The sequence below is a fragment of the Sciurus vulgaris genome (genome assembly GCF_902686455.1).
Source record: "Sciurus vulgaris genome assembly, chromosome: 2".
Classification (NCBI taxonomy): Eukaryota; Metazoa; Chordata; class Mammalia; order Rodentia; family Sciuridae; genus Sciurus; species Sciurus vulgaris.
Window position 1 is genome coordinate 66,901,969 of NC_136462.1, and position 27,860 is coordinate 66,929,828.

General features: G+C 35.8%; 2 protein-coding genes, 2 long non-coding RNA genes and 1 pseudogene across 8 annotated transcripts in view; 3 read left to right on the forward strand and 2 right to left on the reverse strand.

Annotated features, from left to right (window-relative positions):
* The window catches only part of PPP2R3C (protein phosphatase 2 regulatory subunit B''gamma), a 47,582-nt gene extending 43,633 nt beyond the window's left edge, over positions 1–3,949 (forward strand). For 3 of the 4 annotated variants that reach the window (XM_079120098.1, XM_079120099.1, XM_079120100.1), the window contains one exon: positions 1,015–3,949. In XM_079120098.1, coding sequence (XP_078976224.1) covers positions 1,015–1,203 — 189 coding nt within the window. In that variant the 3' untranslated portion in view covers positions 1,204–3,949. The remainder of the gene's footprint in view (positions 1–1,014) is intronic. The other variant, XR_013760618.1, reaches the window with a different exon arrangement.
* FAM177A1 (family with sequence similarity 177 member A1) lies at positions 3,764–20,006 on the reverse strand (the record flags this gene model as incomplete). The annotated part of the gene is given in 6 exon segments (XM_079120508.1): positions 3,764–4,406; positions 5,829–5,926; positions 7,008–7,074; positions 13,025–13,198; positions 19,862–19,976; positions 19,978–20,006. Coding segments are annotated over 6 exon segments (690 nt in total). The 3' UTR covers positions 3,764–4,199.
* Positions 16,659–18,554, forward strand: LOC306649587. The gene is made up of 2 exons (XR_013760664.1): positions 16,659–18,237; positions 18,271–18,554. It is a non-coding gene; the product is annotated as an uncharacterized lncRNA (long non-coding RNA).
* Positions 20,007–20,982: 976 nt separating the features above from the next.
* LOC306649382 (transforming growth factor beta regulator 1-like) lies at positions 20,983–22,462 on the reverse strand (annotated as a pseudogene). The gene has a single exon. The product of its transcript is annotated as a transforming growth factor beta regulator 1-like (transcript).
* A 13-nt stretch (positions 22,463–22,475) lies between these two features.
* Positions 22,476–27,408, forward strand: LOC306649576. Its single transcript, XR_013760660.1, has 2 exons — positions 22,476–25,028; positions 25,199–27,408. It is a non-coding gene; the product is annotated as an uncharacterized lncRNA (long non-coding RNA).
* Positions 27,409–27,860: the final 452 nt, after the last annotated feature.

Here is a 27,860-nt window from a genome sequence, read left to right on the forward strand (position 1 = left end):
GTATATTAAAGGAGACATCAGAACCACAATATAACAAACACCACTATGTGAAACAGTTGCTTAGTATTTTAGTAATCATCTTTACTAGTACCATGTGGTTCTCCATGTTGGGTAGGTAACATAACATAATAAAATACCCTGACCAGTTTCAGTTGAGCAAAAGATAAACTATTTTGGTTTACTATAAATGAGGCAGATTTGAAACTTTGCAATAGGCAGTTTAAGATGCAGAAATTTTAAATTGTAACCAATCTAAAAAAGATTAAAAGTTTATACAGTTTATATACCTAAATTGTTAACTTTTAAAAATGTAATTTGCCTCCTTAAATCTTAAATATTGAATAATTTTACTTCAAAAAATATTAGAAAGTGAATTCTCAGAAATAGTTGTAGTGTACATTTCATACCATAGAAGAGGTTCTTCCATCAATTCCAGTCATTTTGGCACGGTATACCATCATTTTAGATGACTAATTCTTTAATACTGAAACCCCCCCCCCCCCCCAATCTATGTCTAAAGTAAAAAGTTGACATCAGTATTGGAAATAAAGTTTTGTCACTATCTCTGAAGTATTCAAGTTTTTAGTTTGAGCTGAGTTTTACTTAAAAAAGTAAACCAAAGGTTGGGGATATAGCTCAATGGTATAGTGCTTTCCTGGGTTCAGTTCTAAGACCCCCAAAATAAATCAATGTTTTTTTCACCAACTAGAAGGCAATAGAAAAGTATATGAAGTTAGTATGTATTCAAAGAATGCTGCATTACATAGTTTTACCACTAATTAGCTATGTAGCTTGGATTAAATTCTGAACCTGTTTCTTCATCTATAAAATGAGGAATAGCAATCACATAGCTCAGGCATCTCCCAGTAAGATTCTGTGATTATAGGTAAAGGAGATGCTACCTGTCAAATAGAGTAGAGCAAAAAATTATATAAGCTTAATTGTCAGCCCTGAATTTTAGATCACTGTGACAGATATTAGTATCAGATTTTACTTTCTTTCTTTCTTTTGCAGGATGAAATTTTTGACATGGTAAAACCAAAGGATCCTTTGAAAATCTCTCTTCAGGATTTAATCAACAGTAATCAAGGAGACACAGTCACGACCATTCTAATTGATCTCAATGGCTTCTGGACTTACGAAAACAGAGAAGCCCTTGTTGCAAATGACAATGAAAACTCTGCAGATCTTGATGACACATGATCTCTGAAAAGCTAGACTGTCTTCATTAAGATGTTTGAATGCTGCATGTGAAACCTTTGAAGCAGAATTCTTTTAGAAATGGTTTAAATAAAATGTCTCTAAAGAATGCAGCAAATGTTTTGGTTCCTGGAATTTTTTTATAATAGCTTGGAAGCAATAGGACCAAATACTGCTTTTTAGGAGGTAAGTTCTGGTTTCATTTAGCTCAGATAGGGCAAGTGCGATTTGCTATAGGTATAGAGATGTTGTTTAAATCTTATAATCTTTAGAGATAAAGGAAATTCTCACACAATTAGAATATTTGAGGAGTTCTTTAAATTATTGGTCATTTAACCTTCATTCTTCATCTAAAACATTATATATATATATATATATATATATATATCAAGGATGTTAAATGACTTATCTATTAAGGGTGAAGCCATCTCATTTCTGGGTTAGAAGTGTCTGGACATTATCTTTCTTTTAATAGGATTGTCAAACAGTATTCAAACTAATATTTTACTTTCATTAAAATCACTGATATAAAAAGAAATCTGTCTACCTTACTTAGCCAGTACCACAGTTAACGTTTAATAAAACTTCATATTTTTTAGGGATTTTTATTAGAGAATCTTCTTTTTTGTTAGAAAATTTATTTAATTCAGTAAAGGCTCTTCCATTATACTAATTGTTTAGTTTTTCTGATAAGATTTGAAGCAGAATATCATGAACTCTGATCCCAAGGAAATATAATTTTTCAAAGGGTTAAAAAGTAGGAAAAAGTGAAAGATGCTTGAAATAAGACAAACCATTTAATGCACTTATGGGAAATTTTATAGTTTGCATAAACAAAAAAGTATAAAAATGTAAGGCACAGTGAATAACTATAAACATTACAAACTGGCCACTTTGGGGCATGTAGTGAAAGTAAAATTCAAGAAACATATACCCTTCATAAGCCACTATCTTCCTTCTACTACAGTCAGAAAAGTTTCTAGGAAAACTTGTTTTAGATATTAGTACCTGTAAGGAAAACATTCAGGAGACCATGTTTAGACATAACTGCCTTCACTTGATAACCAAATATCTGAATTAGAGGTACTATCTCAGTTTAAAACAAACTGGAAGGAAGAGGTCACCCAAGCATATTTTAGAGCTGTTAATAAACTATAATTTATGGTGACATTACAGACACTGTTAAGAATCCTTTAAGCACTAAGTTATGTAGTTTACAACCAAGAATAAAATTATTACCATCACACAATATGAACCACCATACCATGTAAAGATTCCCAAGAAGTTTCCTTCCTAAATTCTTCTAATTTCAGTTGAAGAACTTAAAGAACTTAAGCTTTCACTTGATCTTTCAACTTCCAGTTGAAATTTTTCAAATTTCAGTTGAACTCAATCCGTACACACTAAACAACAGATTTGTATGACTTTTTAAAATAGATTTCTGCATTTTGAGTTTCTTTTAAACTATATCTTAGGTAAATTTAAGATTGAAAGCCCAATGCTGGTTAGAAGGCTGTTAATATAACCACTGATTTCTGAAAGCCCTTTTTAAGTTTGTGAAGAAGCCCATTTTGTGGTACTTTGGAGCTTTACCACTGAGCTACATCACCAGTCCTTTTTATTTTTTGAGATAGCATCTCCTCAAGTTGCTAAAGGTGGCCTCAAACGTGCAATCCTCCTGCCTCAATCTACCAAATTGCTGTGATTACAGGGGTATACCAACTCAGCCAGCTCGAAAAAGTTAAGGTCAGCATTTCCAAAACACTCTATGCATTCATCTTTATCCACATTTAGTTGTAAATCAAAGTAATACAGACATCTCATGAGGTTCTACATATGTTTAGAAATAATTTCAAAATTGGCTTATTATATAACTTTGTAAAGTTTGCAAATAAACCAGGAGATAAGAGAAATAAGCCAACCAAGTTGCTACTTTGAAATGGTGAAGGAGACAAGTAACTAATTTCATTGTTACCGTGTTAAGTATTGTACCTTGAACAACATTTAATGTCTTCTGATGCCTTCAACCTGTTCTGTACACCAATTCCCACCCAACTCATTTGCCTATAGGAGGCATTAAGGGCTGAATGAGTGACATAAACAGGATGCTATATGGATAATCACTAAGTATTACCATTTGAATATGAATATACTAATAAATTCATTCTTAGTATCAACATTATGAACAAAGCTAGTTATTTAATTTTAATAACTACTAACTTTCATTTAAAAAAAAAAGGGAACTCAGGGTTGGGGATGTTGCTCAGAGGTAGAGTACTTGCCTAGCATGCCCTGAGTTCAATCCCCAGCACCTGTTTTAATATTTGGTGTAGTAAATTCAGACAGTTTTCCAAAAATGTTATCCTCAATAAAAGGAAAATTCAGGGTGCTTCCATCTTGTTCCTTTTATTACACACTCAGTGAACCATGCTTAGTGTGAAATTAATGGTTAAATAGATTAAATGCAAAGCATAAAATGTAAGGCATAACATGAGAAAATCTGGGGAGAGGATCAATACTCATTTTAATCTGAGACTGTAAGATTATCAGCTCCAGATACCCTTAACAACTTACCTTTTTTAAAAAGTACACAAACAACAGAAAATTAACTCTTCTTGTTAGGAATCTAGAATGTCGTTAACCTTTTTTTTTTTTTTTAAAGATCATTTAAAACCAAAGCACTGTGCTAAGGGTGTAGTTCAGTGGTAGAGTGCTTGCCTAGCACGCACAAAGCCTTGGGGCTCAATGTCCAGCATTGCAAAAAGGAAAAACCAAAGCACTAATTTCAACACACAGCAAAAGCATAGTGCAAATATATAAATTTCAAATCTGACTTTTGCAAGTTAGAGCCTAAGAATGAAGAAACACTTCTCCTTTCCAGATAACTTAATAATTTAAAATATAAATAATTGTTTATGTTTCACTAAATAGAGAATGTGAAAGTTCCTGATATTAAAAAAAGAAAGCTTTAGGATTTGAAGTTTGATAGTCATTTCATTCTATTGTGGGACAGAGCCTGAATTTTGTTTGCTTTCCATAATTACTTCACAGTCTTCCTCCATTTCAAAATTAAGATTTACAAATGAACTGGACACCACTGTTTCTGGTTGATCTGTCTGAACAATGGAATCATCCTGAAGCTTATTCTGTTGGTATTGTCTTTCTGCTTCTTCAGACATCCTGTTTTCTTCTTCTTCTTCTTCTTCCTAAAAATGGGAAATAGCAGTAGTTGAAATATTAATGTCCAAAAGGAACAGTATTTCTTCTCTCACCAACAGCTTTTCATTTTTTTTAACCAAGTCAGTATCATGTTCAATTCAGTTTCGTCTAAATAAGACATACTCTCCTTCCCTTATTCCCCAAATAAAATAGCTATTATAAAACTTAGTTATTATAAAACATAAAGCAAGTCGAGTTATTTTTAAAACATGGTCTAGCACTAGCTTAGATGAGTCCTGAATTAACTTTGACAGGGGAATTTTTTTAAATTTAGATTAAGTATAATCTAAATTTAAAAATTGGCAAATACTATATCACTGCAATTATAAAGTGCCAGTCTATTCAGTTGAATAGGTTAGTTCATTTGTATAGCATGATTAATTTTCCCATAAGCACCTAAGCTCCTGCCCTGAAAAAGTTTATAATATAGTAGGGAAGTTAAGACATGTAAAGAGTATTAAAACAAATAAGTACTATAAAGATTCATAAAAGAATAATCTCTAATTCTTCAACTCTAAATTCATTGAGAAGGTGGCATCTGTTTTGTACCCTTTGGTAGTGGTAGTTAATACAGGGAAGATAAATTTGGGGTGTGAAAATTAAGACAGACCATTTAGGAAACTATTGCAATAGTCCAAATGAGGTAATGAGGCTCTAAACAGGGCTTACAGTGTTAAAAATAACATCTGTTCATGAAACATGTTTGAAACCACACAACAAATATAGTCAGGTGACTGTTCCAAACTCATCTCCAGCCACTCCCCTCAAGGGACAAATAAAATGCCATTCTTGTTACATCCCCAAATACACAATTTATCTTTCACAACTTCTACATTCTAACTTCACCTGAACTATCCTTACTTTGCTTAATTTGCTCTTAAAGCACTGAGTGTTTCTTATTCTTTAAGTCTAAACTCCTGTCATCCCCCAATCTAGGGCCTCACTACCTCCTGCTAACAATAGTCCTCACATCTTTACACTTTAATAGTGGGCACATACCCGTTTCTAGTATCACTTCTACATCTAGTCCATGTGTCTAGAGGCTGAGTCTTGTTTCTTCATTTTAAAATTAGAATAGATTCAAAACTGGTATGTGAAGATTAATGTACATGAGGCATCTCACACAGGACTAACACAATGAAACCTAACTTAGTTTTGCACATGGATCTTAAGGAAATTCCAGTTTTAAAGAATTCTAAAATGTTTATTAATTTTGTAAACTAAAGGACCTGTCTTCAGTGGTAGAGCATTTGCCTAGCATGTGCAGGGCGCTGGGTTTGATCACCAGCAGCACACACAAAAAGAATAAAGGTGCTATCTTTTGGACAGCTGCATAAGCTCATTATGCAACCCATCAAATCTATAGCAAACCAAAACAAATCAAAAAAATATATAAAAAGAATACACACCTCCTTTTTCATTCGGTAATACTCATCAATGGCATATTGGTATTTTGGGGTGCTGATACCCAAAACAGATGCAATCTTCTCTCCAAGAAAGTCACACACTAAAGACACAAAAGTTAAATGACATACAATTCCATAAATGTTTCTTGAGCACATTCTGTATGTAAGATGCTAGGAATATTAAAACCCATATATCTTTCCTGATTTCTCTAAGAAGCATTAGTAGCACCTTCTGGGCTCCCAAAAACAGTCTGTTCACATTTCTGTTACAACACTTCTTGCCAGGTATTATAATGATGTTATATGTCCATTTCTTTAAGAAAAATGTATACCTTAGAAAGTTGGGATATCACTAGGCTGGAGGAGAGGGGTGACTTTCTCATTAAGCACCTACCATGTGGCAGCCACGGTGAAATATTAGGCTTAGCGATTTAAAGGACTTTCCTAAGCTGACAAAGAAGATCTAAAATTCTAATCTAGGTATGAATCTAAAACACATGTTCCTTCCATTACACCAGACTGTCCTTAACGTATAGTGAGTATTTGTAAATGCTGTTGAATCAATTACTATTCACAATATGCCCCAGTAAAAGATTGAAAGTAATAGAAGCTAAAATTGGAAAAGTTTTATAGTTTAAACTTATATTTAAATTAGCATGACTAAGTCATTAATTGATAATTCATTCTCTTCAGATATAACTTTAGTTGTATTTCAGTTTAAGAAATGAAATACTAACAAAATAAAAACTATAAATGAAGTATAACTACAGGAATGTGATAGAACAAGAACAAAACCAGTAAGAAACTGAATGACAAAGTAGCATAATAAATGCTAACAGACTGGGCACAGTGGTGCACTCCTATAAACTTTGGAGGCTAAGGCAGAGGATCATAAGTTCAAGGCCAGATTGAACAACTTTAGCAAGTTAAAAGTGCTGGGGGTGTAGCTCAGTGGTAAAACACCTCTGGACTCAATCCCCAGTGCTAAAAAATAAACAATCAGAAGCTAAAGAATGTACAAATTGGATTACTATCTTCCAATGCTAGCTAGCTAGCTACTAAGGCAAAGTGATTAACTCCCTTTTGTTTCTCCCTTCAGTTTGGAAACATCCCATTTGGCAAAGTTCTTGTTCTTGGAGTATATTACAGCAATTACACACTATTCAAACAGAAAAGCAATACCTGAAAGGGTTGACGTGGCAGCCCGAAGCATGTAAAACCATAAGTAGGGGCCCCAGGTAAGTTTTGTCTGCAACAAGAAGTCAGGTTAGCAACATTCATACCTAAACACATTATTTATATTTATAAATGAAGTAGAAGGAAGTAGTCGAATACATGGTAGGTACATAGAATATACACACACTGCAATGCAATCAAAAATTTTAATCTAAAGAAAGTATTCCACAGATATTTTACATCTGCCCATATAATTACCACCACCTTAAGTCCACAGAAGAACCAAAAAAAAGATGTAGCCACTGAAATGAAGTTGGTAATTCAGTCTAGATTACTTACAAATTGATGATAATCTGAAGTCTTTCTCCTGTCTTGTTTTTTGTCTTCAGTGTTCATAAACACAGTACAAGAGATGGTATAAAAATCAAAAGAACCTGAAGAATCACACAGTCTAACACACTTATATTACAGAGCAGAAGTTAAGGTTCACAGAGTTGAAGCAGGATAAGTAAGGACACACCAAAATTTAATGACAAGAATATAAGAGACAAGTGTGAAAAAATGAGGTTTTTTTGGTTCCCTTAAAGATTAAAAAGTGACTGCAATATACAACCAGGTGTGGTGGTACATAAGTCCCAGCTACTAGGAAGGTTAAGGCAGAAGGATTCCTTGAGTCCAGGAATTCAAGACCAGCTGGTTAACTTAGTGAGAAGCCATCTCAAAAAAAAAAGGCAGCAGAAGAAAACATGGAACATAGTATAGAGCCTACAATCAAATACATTAACAATTGCTTTAATATTGCTTCCTAGAAGGAGAGATAAACTTATCCATAATCGTTTTAGCTAAAATACATTAAAGCCAGGCATGATGGTACATGCCTATAATCCCAGTAGCTCAGGAGGCTGAGGCAGGAGGATCACAAGTTCAAAGATGGTATCAGCAATTTAGTGAGGTCCTAAACAACTCAGACCCTGTCTTTAAATAAAGTATTAAAAAGGGCTGGGAATGTGGCTCTGGTTAAGCACCCCTGGGTTTAGTCCCTGGTACCTATGTATGTATGTATACATGTGTGTGTGTATATAATGTATATGTGTATACCTATATACACACACACACGTACATACATATATGTGTGTGTGACATATACATATATAGAAAGACTGAGTAGACAGTCTTGCCATGAAAAGTAGATATGTCAATTTCTTTGATGTGTCTGATAAGATACAGATGTAAGGCAGCTCTAGCAAACACAGTCAACCAAAAAACACTGTGTTACTGACTCACTGATTAAATCTATTGTATTTAAGCAAGGTAGGTCTCATGTGAGATAAGGAGAGCTTTAAGGGCTCTGTTTTAAGATATTATGATTTTATGGTTTACAGTAAGAGGGACATTGGCAGAAGTATAAGGAAAGAAGCCAAATTTCATAACAAAATAAATGAAAAGGGCAAAGGAACTACTTAGGACTAGGCAGGCTAGCAGGTACAGTGGAATGCACCTGTAAGCGCAGCAACTCAGGAGGATCACAAATTTGAGCTAGCCTCAGCAACTTTGCAAGACCTTGTCTCAAAATAAAAAATTAAAAGGACTGTAGAGACTGTGGAACCAACCTAGATGCCCTTCAATTGATGAGTGGATAAAGAAACTGTGGTATATATATACAATGGAATATTACTCAGCCATAAAGAATGATAAAATTATGGCATTTGCAGGCAAATGGATGAAATTGGAGAATATCATGCTAAGTGAGATAAGCCAATCTCAAAAAGCCAAAGGACGAATGATATCGCTAATAAGTGGAGGATGACACATAATGGGGGGGAGGGAAGGGTTAGTGTTAGGGTTAGGGTTAGGGAGGGGGGCAAGTATGGAGGAAGGAAGTACTGTATAGAGGGAAAAGAGGGGTGGGGGGAAGGGAAAAAATAACAATGAATCAAACAACATTGTTCTATGTAAATTTATGATTACACAAATGGTATGCCTTTACGCCATGTACAAACAGAGAAACAACATGTATCCCATTTGTTTACAATAAAAAAAAAAAAAAAAAAAAAAGGACTGCAGAGTAACTCAGTGGTAAAGGTCCCTGACTTCATTCCCCAGCATGCAAAAAAAAAAAAAATGCTTTGGAAGAAAGCATACATTATTTCTCAGTGCCACAATTATTCTGGGGTTGTTTCCAGAGACAATAACTACTAACATCCAAGCTAGGACTACTAAAGAATTAAACCTGCTTCAGGGGTGAGGAACTGGATAAAGATTCCTAAATAAAATCTAGTATTATCCCACACTATGATACAAAAATAATTTAAAAGGCCCTTTGTACTGACTTTTCTGAATCAAAATGATAGGTAGCTCAAGAGTCTAAACTGGAACTGTGCCTGGTGCACTTACAGCATTACTACCACCATCTTCCTAGTAATAGCAAAACTTGGACAGATCTTGGGTGCTTCAAGGCTTTAATTTTATAATGCTAAAACTCAAAATGTTTCATTTTTTTCCTTCAATATTTTAAGTATCCATCTCTTCCTTCCCCATCAAGACTGGATACCTCTTGTTTTTAAACTTCTCAGATTATAAAAAGTAACGCTTATTATAGAACACTTAGAAAATGGAGCAAAATATTTAAAACATTTAAGTCACCCATTTTCTACCACCCGAGTTATCATTAACATTTTAGTCATATTTTCACTTTTTTCCTGAGTGTATGTGTGTGTATGCATCTGTGTATATATTTTATAATATTGTTGCATTATCGTTATCTTCCCCACTTTTTTAATGTTATAATTAAGCTTATTATATAAGCTTATTTCCCTTTATGCTTACATTCCTAAAAAGTATAATTAACTAGGCCAAAAATAATCAATTTAGAAAGTTTTTCACCCACACTGCAAAACTTCAATCTAGAAAATTTACCCATCAATATTCACCAGCAATGTATGAGAGTGCTCATTTCCTTGTAGACCTGCCATACCTATAATGTCCTTTTCCTTAAAAAATTTGACAGACAAAAATGAGGAATTTTCAATTCTGACTATAGTATTCCTTTGCTAATCCAGTTTTGCTTTCCATGGTTTCAGTTTCCAACAGTCAACCTTGGTCTGAAAATACTAAATAGAAAATTCCATACTATGGGAAAGATCTTACCTAAGAATCACAGTTATTACAGTATGTTGTTATAACTGTTCCATTTTTAGTTAGTAATCTCTTACTGTGCTTCATGTATAAATTAAACTTTATCATATGTATATATATGTATAGGAAAAAAGTATACATAGGATTCAGTTCTAGCTTGGGCTAGGATGTAGCTCAGTGGTAAAGTGCTTGCCTAGCATGTGCAAGGCTCTAGGTTTGACCCCCAGTACGTGAAGTGGAGGGGAGTACTAACTATACCATAATAAAAAATTTTAAATATATAAAGAAATGCTCATCCTGAAGCAAAATCTAAGTGAATTACTATAAAATTATTAAAAAATCTAGAAAAAGTTGTTTTTTTTTTTTTTTTTTTTAAGGACTAGGATTGAACCCAGAAATGCTCTACCACTGAGCTACATGCCCAGACCTTTTTATTTTTGAGATAGGGTCTCGTGAAATGACTCAGGCAGGGCTTGAATGGATGATCCTCTTGCCTCTTTTTCTGGAATGGCTGGGATTACAGGCATATGCCCATCATGCTCAGCTTAGGTCTTCGTTTCTTATTCTCTGTATCAAATGCCAGGAATATTTATCTTAAATCTGCATTTTAAATGCCAAGTTTTAATTAAGTCTGTGTAAATGTAGGATTTTTTTTTCCCCCCAAAAGTACCCATGGCTAAAAACTGAGAAAACCCTTAGTAGCCCTGCTATGGTTTGAATGGGTTACCCACAAGCGAGTCTTGGAAATTTAATCCCTAATGCAAGTGTTGTGAGGTAGGGCCTAATGACAGGTGATGAGACCACGAAGACTCTGCCCTCCTAATAAATTAATATCATCATAGGAATAGGTTATCGATTTTCTGAGTAATCAGTGTAATATGGTCCCTAATTCAAAGGAACTGGGGGAGGGTTCCATGGCACATGCTTATAATCCCAGGTTATCAATTTTCTGACTCTTCCAATCTTGGACTTACCACCCTCCACAACTGTAAATCTGTGAATTCTGTTCCTTACAAGTTATGCAGTCAAGATTTTTCTGTTATTGGCAACGCCAAATGGACTAAGACAATCCCTATGTGTAAAGGATAAAAAGAGACAGCACTTAATGGGAAACCAGAGAGAGTGCCCAAATGGAGAAAACTTCCCAGCAGCTGTGGCCTCAAAGCATACATTTACCCATGGCATATAGCATAAAAGGAATCCTAGATTCTAGATGATGAAAAATAAATAACAATTTAATATTTTTTTTTTCCTGCCCTCTAATTTTCTGCTGAGGCCCTAGGTTTAATTCCTAGAACCACCACCAAAAAAATAAAAAAATAAAAAAAAAAAAAGGAAGCCAGAAGACAAGAAGTCTTCTGATGCAGTTCATGTCAGAACCCAATGGAGGATCTAGCAGAAAAGAGTGAATCTAGAGAGGCAAACACAAACTTTAAATGATGCTTATTAGTTCACAAACACAAGAAAGAAAGGTTAACAGCAACAGGAAGTAGTTTCATAGTTTTCTGCTATCAAAATACTCCAAGATTCAGATCTATCATCTGTGAACATACTCCAATATGGTAAAAGATATTTTTCTTTCTTTCTTTTTTTTTTTTTTTTTGTTACTGGTGATTAAACTTAGGGGCACTTTACCACTGAGCTACATCCCAGCCCTTTTATTTTTTTTTTTTTAAGACAGGATCTCACTAAGTTGTATAAGGCCTCACTAAGTTGCTGAGGTTGGCCTTGACCTTGTGATCCTCCTGCCTCAGCCTCCTAAGTCACTGGGATGACAGGTGTGCACCACTGCATCCAGCTAGGTATGATTTGTTAATAGCCAAAATTTATTTAAAGCCAAGTCTGATGAAAAATCAGTAATAACGTTTCCCAAATCAAATATAATTGTAATTCTCTAACCTATTACTATGGTTTATTTTATTCACAGCACTTTTCAGTCTGATAATTATACATTTTTTTACTGTCCATCTTCCAACTAGTATATAATAACAAATTCATATTGCCCTCTGCTATATCACTAGCACCTAATATAGTACATGTTAAAAAGCACAAATTGTAAATATGGGACCAACTGGACTCTCAATACAACTACTTGAAAAGGCAGCACTCCTTTTTTAAAATGTCTTATAAATTTATAGTCACATTCTGTATAATTTTGAAATTTTTAAGTTTAATTAAGAACTGCACACTCCTATCTTCTAATCGAAACCTGAGACCATATTAAAAAAAAGAACTGACCATTCTTAAGGACTGGAGTAGAAACCATCAGTGTAATATGGTCCCTAATTCAAAGGAACTGGGGCAGGGTTCCATGGCACATGCTTATAATCCCAGCAACTCAGGAGACTGAGACAGAAGGATTGCAAGTTTGAGGCCAGTCTGGGCAATTTAGCAAGTCTCTGAGCAACTTAGATTCTGTCTTAAAAGATAAAAAGGGCTGCACTTTAGCTCAGTGATAAAGCATCCCTGGGTTCAATCCCAAGTACCAAAAAAAGAAAACTAGGATTCTAGCAATTCAATAAATCTTTTTTTATAGAAGATGGACATGCTGGAACATGCTGGCACATGCCTGTAATCCCAGCTATTCAGGATGCTAAGTTAGAACTGTGAGTTCAAAGGTAGGCTGTGTGACATATAGTGACATTGTCTCAGAAAAAGAAAAGAGAAAATTCTTATATAAATCTATTGACAGTGAACTCTGACAATTCAAGCTACTGAACTGCTAGAAATATTTCCACCCATATTGTGTAAAATACAATTTTCTACCAAAATCACAATGTCTAATTTTATAATCAGAATACAGCTGGTTTATTTTTCAAAAGGCTCCTAATTTTCAATTGTTTTAAGAGGAAACAAATTAATCAAAAAGATCACCAATATCAACCTACCGGATCAATAGTAGGCAAAACATCTTTCTTCTCTAGTCCATCAACTTCATCTTCATCTGTACTATATTCTTCCATTGTTTCACCACTAACAAAGTGGATTACCCTCCTTGGGACTTTCTTCTTTTTTCCTATGACTCCCAGTTCTACATTTTCAAAGCCTCTTTCATTATTCATCTATATCAATAATAAATTTTAAAAATTAGTTTCAAGTGAAATTTTCTTTCATCACACACACACACACACACACAAAATGTCTGATTTATTTTAGGGACTTAAAAATAAACCAATCCTTAAGTAATTTTTTAAAAATCTAAGTATAATATGTATGCAGAGTTCATTTTTTTAAAAATCTGCATAATTGCTGAGGTTAAAGAAAACAGAACTGATAAAAAATTTTTGTTTAGGTCAACAGGTAATAAATCAAGCACCACGCTTAGAGTCAGCGCAATCCCAATGCTATATATATGCGAATAAGTGCTGGACATCAATCATTATAAAGACTAATTGGAACTAAGGAAGTATTAGTATAAAATATTAAAGGAAAAACATATGCATACATACACATAGTAAGTACATAAAATAAGAAACTATATTAGGGAACTCTTAAGTTTTTGGATTTGAGTTTACCTATGTATAAGCATAAGAAAAGCAGTTCAGCTTAACTTAAAAATCTCTCACACAAAACGGGACTCCTAAATTCAAGTGCCTTTTAGAGCCAAGCAAGTACCAAAAATGAGTAAAACTCTATTGAAGATGGGTAGATCCTGTGGAGAATGCATGCCCCAACTAGACATTTAAATTAGAAAAAAAATATTTTAGATACCCTGCAAACCAAATAAAAACACATCTGTAAACCAAACCTAAAATGTAGACCATCAATGTTCTACCCTTGAACTTCCAAACTTCTTAGTCAATGGTATACCTGAGGAATAGAATTTTTTTATAGTAAAAAGATGTACAAGTGAAAACTACTTGTTTTACTTGTCTATGAGATTTCAACTACATCCAAATTTTATTAGATGTAGTATTTCTCCTAGAGAAATACTAATTTTATCACATATATGCAGTCATGTTTCAAACTCAAAGTAAATGTATACTGCAGAAGATCATAAAGAACTTGTTTGCTGTCATCATACCTCAATTTTAAACTCTTAAGAAAGATTCTGCATCATCTTATTCAGTTTCACAACGGAACAATACATATAATGGTGAAGAAAAATCTGATAACTGTGGTTACATCCATAAATAGGAACTCAGGTGTGGGAAAAGGTTAAGGCAAGTGAATGATTAAGAAGACTATTCTTTTCGCATTTTGTTACTGGTTTGTGATGAGAATATATTCATGTATTGCTGGTATGATTTTAAAACTAAACCAAAGTAAGATATATAGGACTATAAGACTACCATAATTAGAGTCATGTTCGTGGTATTCTCTATGACAGTCCACAGCACAAAAATTTTGTCTCCTTAAAGATTCTTAAACTTATAGGCAACCACAACAAAAGTTCTTTGAACTGGTGTTACAGAGATGTGATTATATTGATAAACATAGTAGACTGGAATTGCTCAGTTATACAAGTATAAGCAACTTTTTTTTTTTTTTTTTTTTTTTTTTGCGTTGCTGGGGCTTGAACTCCGGGCCTCTCTACCAACCGAGCTATCTCCCCAGCTCAGCAACTTTATTTTTATGCACTGTTTTCTATCAATTCTTTAAGGTTCTTGTCAGAGAACAGATACAGTTCTTATCAGTTCTTTACTTTCCAAAGGTGAGTTCAGTCATTAGCCAGGATCTGAATCAGGTATAACCAACCCAAAGACATCATTGGTAGCAAGAAACAACTGCTTTAGGAAATTGCAGATCATGAAAATTTTGATAACACAGGCTTATTTATGGGTTATTCTGGAAAAAAAATACAAAATTGTCTGTAGGTTGTCCTGAGAGTTCAAACAAATCCTAGCCCTTAACAAGTAAATATCAATGCACCGACTGTATCATGATCAAAATGGGGAAGAGTGGTTCACCCAAACCACTTTTTCCTATACCACACTCCCTCAGTTCCCAGCACCTAAAGCCCTTTCTACTCAATCTCATGTTTCCCTAAGATTTGACTTATGGTAAACAACCTAATGAGACCCTATCTCAAAATTAAAAAAAAAAAAAAAAAAAAAAAAAAAAAGAGAGAGAGAGAGAGAGAGAGAGATTTGGCTTATGGTTATCCTGACATCAATGTTTCCTTCTGGACTATGAGCTGAATTTTTAGATTCTTTAATTTCCTATGCCAAGGAAAGGTAGAAGTTGGGTTAGATCACCAGCCAGTGAATAGAGCTCAGATCTTTCATAATATGATACCACACCATACCCTGCCAGTCTCACCCCCGAGGGGTGTAGTAGTGAAAAGGTCTCCATAGCAATCTCTAATTGGCTTAATTTTTCCTTTTTTAAGCACAGGCAAATGAGAAGAGATGTCTCTCATTAACTCAACTACTTTATTTTCCTTAATCATTCACTTGTCTTAACCTTTTCCCACACCTGAGTTCCTATTTATGGATGTAACCACAGTTATCAGATTTTTCTTCACCATTATATGTATTGTTCCATTGTGAAACTGAATAAGATGATGTAGAATCTTTCTTAAGAGTTTAAAATTGAGGTATGATGACAGCAAACATCTAAAGGAAAACAAAGTAGTTGAGTTAATGAGAGACAACTTTGATAAATCAAAACGTGCAAACCTGTAATCCCAGCAACTCAGGAGTCTAAGGCAGGAGGATCACAAGTTTGAGGCTAGCCTCAGCAACATATTGAGGCCCTGTCTCCAAATAAAATATAATAAAGGGCTAGGGATGTAGCTCTGTGGTTAAGCACCACCGGGTTCAATAGTTCAATCCCTTGTTCTACCCGCCCCCCAAACAAAAAAGGACTGTGGATGGGACTAAGTGGTTAACCACCCCAGGTTCAATCCCCAGTAAAAAAAATTCTGAGCCAGAAGTAGTTGTACACATCTGTAATCCCAGTGACTCTCAGAAGGCTGAGGCAGGAAGATTATAAATTCAAGGCTAGTTTGGGCAACTTAGTAAGACCCTGCCTCAAAATTAAATAAAAAGGAATGGGGATATAGCTCAGAGGTGGAACATTCCTGCATTCAATCTCCAGTACAAAAAAAAAAAAGTTCTGGCTGGGTCACAAAGCCTTGTATAAAATCTCCATTAACCTTGACTCCTGGCTATATTCTTTCTAAAATTCTTTTTAAGTCTACAAAAGGAAAAGACTGAAATATGACTTCATTTGAATACCAAAATTAGATAAGTATAAACAAATCTGAGTAACATTCTCTATACATATGAATTAAAATGGCATTTGATTTGTTTAATCATATTTCACAAAGATTTTTATTCAAGAGATTTTATTTGCTGGGAGTGGTGGCATACACCTGTAATCCCAGAGGATAAGGAGGCTGAGGCAGGAGGTTCATGAGTTCAAAGACAGTCTCGGCAACTGAGCCAGGCCTAAACAATTAGGGAGACCCCATCTTTAAATAAAATATTTTTAAAAGGCTGGGGATGTGGCTCAGTGGTTAAGTGCCCCTGGGTTTAATCCCCAATACAAAAAAAAAAAAAAAAAAAAAAAAGAGAAAGAGAAAGATTTTATTTAAGCCCTTTCTTTAAAAAGTTTAAAATTAATTTTTGATATAGTAAATCTCAAATTTTAGGTTTATCATTTTAGTTTTTAGTTTTTGTGGTGCTGGGGATTGAACCCAGGGCCTTGCTGCGAGGCAAGCACTCTACCAACTGAGCTATCTCCCCAGCCTTAGGTTATCATTTTAAGCAGGGGTCAGGGTCAGCAAATTTTCTGTAAAGGCCAGAGAAGAAAAATGTCTTAGGCCTTATAGACCAGAAAATCTCTGTCACAAACTCTGTGAGAAGCCACTTCCATGGACACTACATAATAAAGGGGTGTTCCAATAAAATTTACATAAAATGGATAGCTAGCTGAAAATGACTGTAGTTTGTCAACCCCTAGTCTTCAGGAAGCAGACTGGCAAGTAAAAAGTCTATGAAAGACAATCTATAACATGGGATTCTAACTTGCATTTGTTGGACAGGACATAATGAAGAAGACATTGCCAAGTAAAACCAGAAATAATTTGGTACAAAATTTCCAGTAATTATAAAAAGTACCCTCATTTTTATAAATAGTAAACCTATCACTTATACAAATTCCATAAAATTTAATTGTTTACAGTCACTTATACACATCAATATTAATAGATTCTAAAGATCTGAAGAGTTTTATAACACCAAAGAATTATGAAAGGTAATGTCTTTTAACATTTAACTATGAAGTATGGTTAACTGGACTGTAAATCTGCTTACCTTCATTCTTAGGACATATTTTGAATGGTGATTTTCTTTTTATATACTCTAATGGCACCCACGACTTCTTTAAAACACATAGTACACTCATAATTTTTTGCATCACCTTCTACTAGGTAGGTAGCAATGAAGACACTGCTTTTTTTAAAAAATATTTTTAGTTGTAGACAGACACAATACCTTCATTTTATTTATTATTATGTGATGCTGAGGATTGAACCTAGTGCCTCACACATGCTAGGCAAACACTCTACCACTGAGCTATATAACCCCAGCCCCACTGCTATATCTTTTAAACCAATTCCTCTAACATCTGTGTGTGGTAAACAGAGGTGCTAAACAATTTAAGTAGTGCTGAAATTTTAACTTCTTTGAAAATACTGAAGCTGAGATTCTAATTAAAAGTTCACTCAGAGAGGCTGCTGGATACAGCGTCACAACAGTACTGGATGGCCTGGTTACACACCTAATTCTAAACACAGATCCAATCTGTAACTTCTTCCTTCCATGACACTTGGTGTTTGTCAGTTCTTATGAACTTGGGAAGAAGTTTAGGATGGCAGCCTTTCCACCCACCCAGATCTCCATCTCCCTTAGTCTCTTCCTAAGTTCAAACCCCTGGCATAAACAGGGCAAATTTCAAAACAGTCTATACAGTATGAGTTCATTTGTATTTACGGAAAAAAAAAAAAGATATGCATAGAAATAATTTGAGGGAATGTGAATATGAAGAAAAGGCAGTGGGGAGATTCCTGTGAATTTTTACCCTTTGCAGCCTTCTTTACTGTTTAAATATTATATTTTAATCAACAATATGAAAAACACTAAACCAAAAAATGGTCTCCCTTGAAAGATTTATCTGGTATTATTAGTATATTTATGTTTACCCTTGAAAGATTTATCTGGTATTATTAGTACAGTTATGTTTACTTTGCTAACAGAGTCAAAGCTGAAGCAGTGGTGAAAACAATTCTAGTGACAAAAAGAAAAAACAAATGGAAAAGCACATCAAGCTCTGTGGCCTTAAAGGTTCAGTGCAAGTATACCTATCAACAAGTCTCAACTGAAAATGAAGTTAATCAATTAATGTCCCCTGAACTCCTTGCATATTATCCTCCTCCTGTTAAACAGAAAAAAAAAAAAGAAAGAAAGAAATTCCACATACGAACTAGTATGTGGAAAAAGTTTTGTTAGTGCAAATTGCATTATAATATGAGCTACACTTACATTCAGGAACAATTCTTTAGGAACCTACAGTTTGGGGAAAAGGTCTTACTAACACTTCAGGTCTCAAAAATGAAACCACTGAAAAGGTTTTCCCACATAAGTTGGGAAAATTTCTACACATTAACAACTCCAGGGTTTTTTTTTTTGTTTTGTTTTTCATTATTGGGATTGAATCCAGGAGCACTCTGACACAGCCCTAACATCCCCAACCCTTTTTATTTTGAGACTGGTGTAGAACTTTTCAATCCTACTGCCTGTCTCTGTACTAGTTGGGATTACAGGCCTGCACCATCGGGCCTGGCTTGCAACCCCAGGCTTTTAACTATCAGACACTCATCAGCAGATTTCAGTTAAAGCATTTCCTTCATTGGATTTATCTGATCGAAGACCAAGATTAACTACTAATTTAGACTACCAAATCCAAAACAAATTTCCAAGAACTTTACCTAACTCGCTAAACCGCACTGTGCAATACAGTAATCACAAGCCAATGTGGCTAACAAACTTGCAATGTGGTCAGTCACAACTGAGATGGGCTGCTAAAATAAAATATATTCAGGATTTCAAGCAGTACAAAAAAAAAAAAAAGTAAAATACCGCCTTAATTTTCATATTATACGTTAAAATTTTTTTTATAAAATGGGCTAAATAAAACACCATATTAAAATTAGTATCACCGGTTTCTTTTTACTTTATTAACGTGGCTAGTGGAAAACGAAATTACAATTTTCTGTGCGGTTCTGAGCCGTAGTCACACCTCGCTGCTGATGGGAGTAACAGCCACCTCACGCGGTTATAAGGATTAAGTGAATGGAAGCCCGTAAACGCTTATGGGCAGATGCCAAGGCAGGCGCTTGCACCACAAGAGACTGAGAAGTGGCTAAAGCCGCGTCACCTGGCTTTCAACTGCTTTTGGAGACACGCCTGTTTTCTCTCGCTCGCAACCACTCGCTGGAATATCACCCCCGGAAATCCAAGGCCACCCCAGAGTCCGGGCGCTGCCCGCAAAAGGATGGTGAATGAAGGGCGCCCCAACTCGGCGGAGGTGTCCGCTTCTTCCTCTGAATTGGTTTCTTGGGGCAAAGGCAGGGGTACCGTGACGGGGAACCCCTGCACTCGCATCCGGCGGGCGGCCTGGCTGGGGGAAGGCCAGGCAGGCCAAGTAGGTAGTCCGCTGACAGGGCGAGCGAGGAGGCGCTCGGTTCTCCTGGACTCAGCCTCCGCGGCCCCACCTACCTGCCGCGCCGAGTCTCCGAATGCCGCAGCTCCAGACACAGCGACTGCTTCTCCTTCCACACTTCCCACCGGCTCCCGGTCCATCGTCGTCGTCGCCACAGGGCTGCTGGCAAGACACAGTAATGGCCGATAAGCCCACTTCCATCCTCCGCCTCCCCGCCCAGTGGGTAACCAAGCCTGGCAGATATGAACAGGGACTCACCAGCAGCGCCCGCCTGGCGCCACGCCCAGCTAAGTCACTGTGAGAGCGACCTGGGGGCCGTGAGGGGTGGGGCCGGATCGAGGGGCGGAGCTAGCCTGCGCGCGCCAGGTTCGGCACCTTTGGGCCCTGCTGACCGGTTTGGGAGGCGCAACCACCCGCTCGCGCTGGGCGGAGCGGGGCGGGGCCTTCTGTTGCACTGTTTCCGGCCAGGCCCACGTCGGGAGCTTGCGGAACCACAGCCTGGCACCACCCATGACATCATGCCTCGTACCTGTAACTGAAGCTTGGCGTGTGGATTTCGGCGCAGCAGCTCACTGGCCGCGCCCTGGGCAGTCACCCTCCCAGACCTTGGTTTCCTTACTAGTAAAATGAGTACAGCTGCGTAGTGAGCGTCAAAGGCTACTGATGAGATGTGGTTGATATGTAAAAATGCACGGCATATGCTGCATGTTCCATTCCTAACATGGATGACAGACGAGCCAAAACACCCTTGAAATAAGAACCCCCAAAGTGAATTTTGCTTACATTTGTCTGAAATACTTAAGTATACTTTTTTTCTGTAGAAAAAATGTTAAGACCTGAAGGAGAGTAAAGAGCAATGGCAAGCTTACACCTTGATAAATATGAGGAATATTTTATCAGTGTTTTAGAGTTGTGTATAAAAGAGGTGGGGAGAAGGGACCCGGACATTTCCACTTTCCCCAGCGTTTCAACAAATTAGAAAATCATGATTGCAATTATTATTGCATGACTTTAACGTTAGTTGGACCATTTCCAGGTAAAGGTTTACTGTTATTTTAGCATGAAACTTTTCACTACTATGTAGAAATCAAAAACAAAATATACATTATTTTGGCCATAGAGACCATCATTTGATACTTTTTTTTTTTTTTTTTTTTTTTTTTGGTCAAGAGAAATTTATTACTAAAAATAAATCAACAGTTTTTTTCAGGGTAACCTGTCACCATAGGAACCTTCATGATGAGATGCATTAATGTCTTCTTTACTCCTGAACTGATGCCTTCCTTCTTCCATATATTGTAAATTTTAGTTTAAGTTAAAAATTCATCCTGATGTGGGCTCTGATCCCTCTTTGTTCAATCTGAAGGCTGAACTGGGCTGCACCGTGATGGAGACTTCAGGTGCTGCAGGTGAGTGTCCACCAAGGGTCCCTGTGTCAGGAACCTGGGCTGGTAAGATGACACAAAGGCTGTAGGCTGAAGCTCAGGGAGCTCCAAGGATCCTGGTAGAATGGGATCATTATGCTCTTCATCAAAGGTCTGTCTCTGAAAGGCTTCAAAACTCACAGCTACATCATTCTCTAGCAGTCCCTGGGGTGGCTGCCCCTCTCCAGGTTTGCATACATCAAATTTCACCCACTGGTAATTGACACATTTTCGAGCTCCTGGACAACTCTGGATCAGGTTGTGAATGGTTGGATGAGAAAATCCAAAAAAGTCAGCTCCAGATGGAAGCAGGTTAGGCATTAGTTCCCCCTTAGTAGCACTTATCATCCTGAGCAGTTCTGCATGACAAGCATCTGCAGAAGAGCCGACAATAACATTCTGGGGGTCATCTTCAGGAACAATTTCAAACTGAGGCTGCACACCGCCATCCTTGATCTGACAGGTGTACAGACACTTCTGGTCTGGGCACCTCATGCTGGCGTAAACTTGAGTACTGTAGAAGCCCACAGGGTAGATGGCATTCTCATCATGGAAGCCAGGTCGGTCGGTGATGATCTTCCAGTTTGCCGTTTTCCTTGCCTTTTTCTCTTTTTTTCCTTCTTGGATTTCTTCCCAAATGGTTCCTCTGCCCCAGTGCTGGGCCCAGAAATGGGTCCAGCTCCCTGTATAGTTCCCACAGAGCTGGCCACACCATGTCAGGGGCAAACTGGAGCTATGGGAAGGAGCTGCAGCCTGTATTTCTCCTTCAGTTAGAGCCTGAAGTTGAAGGAGCTTCTTTAGCAAGTACCTTCTTTCTTCTTTTGCTTTAAGAAATTTTTCCTCAAGACGAGCGATTTCATCACAAATAGCAGCATTTTCAAACACCGTAGCCTTGGCCGCTTTTCGCAGCCGCAGGTACTTCAGCCGGTACTTCTCGTTCTGGCTTTTCTTCGGGAGCTTTTTCATCCTGGCCTTGCTGGAGTGCAGCGGGGCCAGCGGCGACGAGTCCAGGCAGACCAAAAGGCTCATGGTCCGGCCCCACTACGGGGGCTCCAGGATGCGGCCGACATCGGCTCGAGACCTACGAGCGGGAAGGAGCTCCGGCTTTGTCTGCTCTGATCTGGCGGAATCAGGCCTGCAGGAAACTCGCTCTCCAGGATGTCCTCAAGGAGGACAGCAGGGCCAGAAACCTTGCACTGGAACCGGCTGCCGGTGCTTTCTAACACTTCCGCGTCTGTCCCATTTGATACTTTAAATTCCATTTTCATGCCAGTCCCAATTCAGAAATGTTCTCCCAAAGTTACATGATGTAGCATATGTCATTCAGCATGTTATCAGCAGATCCAACACCCCAATAGTCTTAAATGTTCTTTTCGGTTCTGTGCAAAGTTCTTTTTCCTGCCCTCGCCTAGTATTCTTGTACATTTTCTATCCTACTTACAATTATGATAAATGAAGAGCAAATCCAAAATCTTAAATACAAAAAATAATTCTTTGAAAACCATCTACATTTTAAAAACTTACTGGAAATCCATAATAATCTACATTCTGGCAATATAATCAACCAAGTTAGCTTGTTGAAGGTGTAAACAAACATGATTGGAGTCCCAATGATAGCATTAGCAAAGTGGAAACAGTTCAAAACAGCAAAACCAAACTGAAATAAACAACACAGCTCTACATTATATGTATTTAAAATCTTTTCCCTCTTACTGGCAAGAAGGGTAATCAACAATCTTCATTATTAAAAATGTGGGATATTTATAAATAAACTACATTTTTATTTTCCAAGTTGGCAATTAAGAAATCAAATTACAATTTTCACTGCTGAAGAAGAACCTATTTTTATGGTTTACAAGCACTGAATGTTTCTTAGTTTACTGATAATTCAAAATGCAAGTTATATTTCAACATGAACAAAAAAAACTCCTAAAAATGGTAATTTCACACATATGCAATAGAAAAGCAGTTTATTACATATGAACAATTCAAAGCAATATAAAAGCATAGAAATTGTAGTGGTTTTATCTTGGGCATTTATATTTTTGTCATTTCCAAACTGTCAAAGCTTAACTAAAAGTCAGGCACAGTGGTGCCATCTGTAATCCCAACTACTTGGGAGGCTGAGGCAGAAGGATCACAAGTTTGAGGCCACCATCCACAATTCAGCAAGACCCTGTCACAAAACAAAAAATAAAAGGGAGCAGGGGGTGTAGCTTAGTGGTAAATCACCCCTGGGTTCAATCCCCAGTGTGGGAGTGGGTCTCCCTAGAAGTAGGCAACAAAAGCAATATGCCAATTCTTTCCTTCTTTTACTTCATAATATGATCAGTACTATGACAAAAACTAAATTCAAGCATTATAATGTACTTGAAAACACAACTGTGGTCTAAATTTATCACTTAATCTTGCATATGGTGCCAAAAATGTAAATTCGGATCTATCCATTTCTGTGTAAGGCTAAGCAAATAAAGCTGAACAAAATTTGATAACCAGGAATGTTTGTCAAATAAGACTTTCATATGACATATACATATATATGCACACATATATGTACATATAAATGTGAGTATATATATCCTTTAAAATATTATTGATCTTTAAAGATCACAATTTGCAGTTTGGAATGTCTTTCATCACAGGGCAAAAATCACATTTTTTTAATAAAATAAGAAAATTGCATAAAATCAAGGGAAACATCAACTGAAGTGTTTCACACTCCTATTTCCTATCAAATGGAGTGTCAAGAATATGCAGCTATATCTTATATCACCTTTTGCAAGAATCGAGATTATTATCCCTTAAGTGATTTCCCAAGATAAGTACAGCCGATGATCATACACAATAAAAATTCCCACCTCTTTTGAGCCACTGACAAGCAGGTTTCCCCTTCTATTTATAAAAACACAAAAAGCAAGTAAGCATGATTCCTCAAATGTGGAAATATGAAGTCATCATACGTTCTCTTTACATGATTGCAGACATGGGACCTCTCTCTAGGACGAGGCTTATAAAACTTGAGTCTATTTTGCTTAAGAAATAGGCTGTTACTCATTTCTACTTTTCTTAGTAGGAAGTCTTTATACAGCAGTGTCAAAGGAGTCTCATGTCCCAAGTAGGGGAATTTTAATGTCAAGCTCATCTGAATTACCCCCTTTACGAGCAAATAATACTGTGCAACTTTTTGGCTATTTTTACTTTTCCAACCAGTATTGATAAATGCATGAAAATAAGAGAACCTTTAAACCAAGTGAAGTTAAAAGATAATAATGCTCTTCAAATGAAGAGAGAAAAAAATGAGAACTGCAAAAAGTGCATGCATGTCAAACACAAGAATTTATGTAGCAGCACCATGTCAATAAAAGGAAATGCACCCTAATAGCTTACAAAGTATATTTTGAAAACTTCAACATATACAAAAATTACCTTGTACTCAATCTGCCCATATTACAGATAAAAGGGCAGAAAGAGGTTAGAGCTTAAGATTTTAGGTAACTACTCAAAATTGAGCACAATTACCTACCATTAGTAGCAAAGCAGAGGAAAAACTGTCAGCAAAATTTCACATCACTTAACTGCTTTACTACAATAAACTGCCACAGCCTACACAATTGACCTAAAGTTTAAATTAATCCTCAGCATTTGAGATGTAAATTTCCTCATTCCTAAAATTCACATCTCAAAAACAAAAAACATTAAGTTCAAGTGCAGTAGAACACTTAATATTTAGAAAATGCTGTCTAGAATTTGAAGCAGGAATTTAAAGAGAATGACTTTGTTTCTAATCCGATGAATGCCAGTGATAAAGAAAACCACTTACGGGGTGGGGGGAAGGAAAAAAATAACAGAATGAATCAAACAACATTACTCTATGTAAATTTATGATTACACAAATGGTATGCCTTTACGCCATGTACAAACCAAGAAACAACATGTATCCCATTTGTTTACAATAAAAAAAAAAAATAGAAAAAAAAAAAAACCACTTACATTTGAGCTGTGATGATGGCTTTCTGATTTGGATATGATCATTTATTAATGATTATTTCTAGGTTTTGAGAAAGGTCAACAATTACGTTGCTCTTTAACCATGATTTTCACTGACAGTTTTTCTTAAGAGTTCTTTCGAATTCTTCAGTTGCTCTCTGTTTTTAAATAGTAAAATACTTTACCATATATGTAAGCATCAAATTGAAATTCCTTCACTTTATTATTTATTTATTGTTACTGGGGACTAAAGCAATGGGTGCTTATCACTGAGCTATATCCCCAGTTCTTTTTGAAACTGGGTCTTGTTAAATTGCTGAGATTGGCCTCAAACTTTTGATTCTCCTGTGTAAGCCTCCTGAATTGCTGGATTACAGGCATGCACCACTGCACCCAGCTCACATTTTTATTTTAAATGCTTTGTTCCATCTTTTACTCAAATGTTTGTTTATATGTTCATATATACTAGAGTTAATTACAAAAGAAATTCATTTATTTTGTGATTTATTTTTGTATGTCTTAAATTCATTAAAAAAAAATTTTACCTTTAATTTACTGAAATAAATTAAAATAAATTTTATTGAAATAAATTTTACCTTTACATTAATATACATGATATGGGACTTTAATTCCATTAATTTTTTTGGTTTTATTGCTACCTGTTTATTAGTTGTCATTGATAACATGAAATCTCTTTTTAGTTATGTGATACTATATTTCTATTCAAGGTCAGTACAGTATCATTGCATATCAAAACTTAGGACTTTATCTCACATCATTATAATTCTGTATTCACTTGAACAAAATAATAGTTATGAAACACTGTTAGACATGATGAAAAGTACTTAATTCCAATGTACCGTGTATATAAACACCATTTTATATATGCCAGCAAAAATACTTTCAGGAGAACATTGACATCTACCACATTTAAACTTAATCTGCCTTTCTTGGTTTTACAGTTTGTTGCTATTTACTTTCTCTTTTTTCTTTTGGTTTATAGAATACAATGAGCACTATAATCTTAAGGATGCTATACTTAATTTCATGTTTGTATTTAAGATTATAATAAAATTCAAGAATTCAATGTTGTACAATAAATACTAGATCTAGTTAGTGGCCTAAATAGGGCATATATCAAATATCAAAAAGCTAAGGAACCAATTTGAAAATAGTGAAAAATAAAAGAGAATTTGTTCAAATTAACAAAAAAAAAAAAAAAAAAAAAAAAAAAAGGAAAGAAATGAAAACTGACACAGATATTCTGGAATTTTAGCTGTCCTTTACCACTGTTATTTTGGCTTCTAAAAAATAGTTTACAACATACACAAAAATATTAAAACCCATGCTGAAGCTACAAGGGTTATTGTAGCTAAAGGGCTCTCTTATTTCTCCTTTTTGGTCAAAATGTGAAACTGATTCCCTGAGAACAGAAATCAAAAAATGCATGCCTAGAAAAGTGGTATGTAACATTTTAATTAGGAACTATTTGGAAAACGATATTTTCTCTATTGTCAAACGTCTATAGCTGGACCTTGCTATGACATTTCTTCAAAACCCAAAACACATAATTTTTACATAGATACAATGTTCTGTAGGGATATTTTTGTCTTTAACTGGGGAAAAAAAAAAATTGACTGGGATATAAAATCTTTGCCCAAGTAAACAAGAGAATCACTTGTATTCTTTATTTAATTACTTTTAAGAGATACTTTGGTGTTTAAGATCTTTTAAGACACTTGACTCATACAAAAAACAATTCCATAAAAACTAGCTATTTTTTGTTTTCTCTTCTTCCTACAAATCAATCTTTTGCTAAAAATCAGTTTATCCTAACTCAAAATACATTGTTAAACCATCTATTATCTTCATGTCAGTAATAAAATAGGCATAGTACTTATTCTAGTATTTTCAATTAATTCCATAATTTATTTAAAAGCTATTGTTCTAGACAGGCATGAGCACATCTGTAGTTCCAGATAGTTGGGAGGCTGAGGCAGGAGGATCACTTGAGCCCAGGAGCTCATGGCCACCTGGGCAATTAAGCAAAACCCCATTCTCTTACAAAAAAAAAAAAAAAAAAAATGTTTTCAATGAACTATGCAGTGATCCAAAGCAAAATAACCAGATCTCATTATTTTAATAGATAATAGCGGCAGTCTAATAGTTGTAATTATTTTCCTATTAGGAAGTCTACACATTAACTATTACAGCAAAACAATTATTTTAAGGTAGTGCTTTAGTGCACATTTTTAAAAATCTGGGCATGGTCTGGGTTCGGTTCATGTAGCTCAGCGGTACAGCACTTGCCTTGCACACGTGACCCACTGGATTCAATCCTCAGCACCACATAAAAATAAATTAGGTATTGTGTCCATCTACAACTAAAAATATTAAAAAGAAAAAAAAAAAAAAAAAAAAAAAAAAAAGCTGGGCATGATGGAGCATGCCTGTAATCCCAGCAATTGAGACCAAAGGATCTCAAGTTCAAGGTCAGCCTGGGCAACTGATGAGATCCTGTCTCAAAATAAAAATGGAAAAGGATTGTGGATGTAGCTCAGTAGTAGAGTACCACTGGGTTCAATTCCAAGTATTGCAAGAAAAAAAGAATAAATAATTTAAAGATTTAAAAATCAAAGATTAT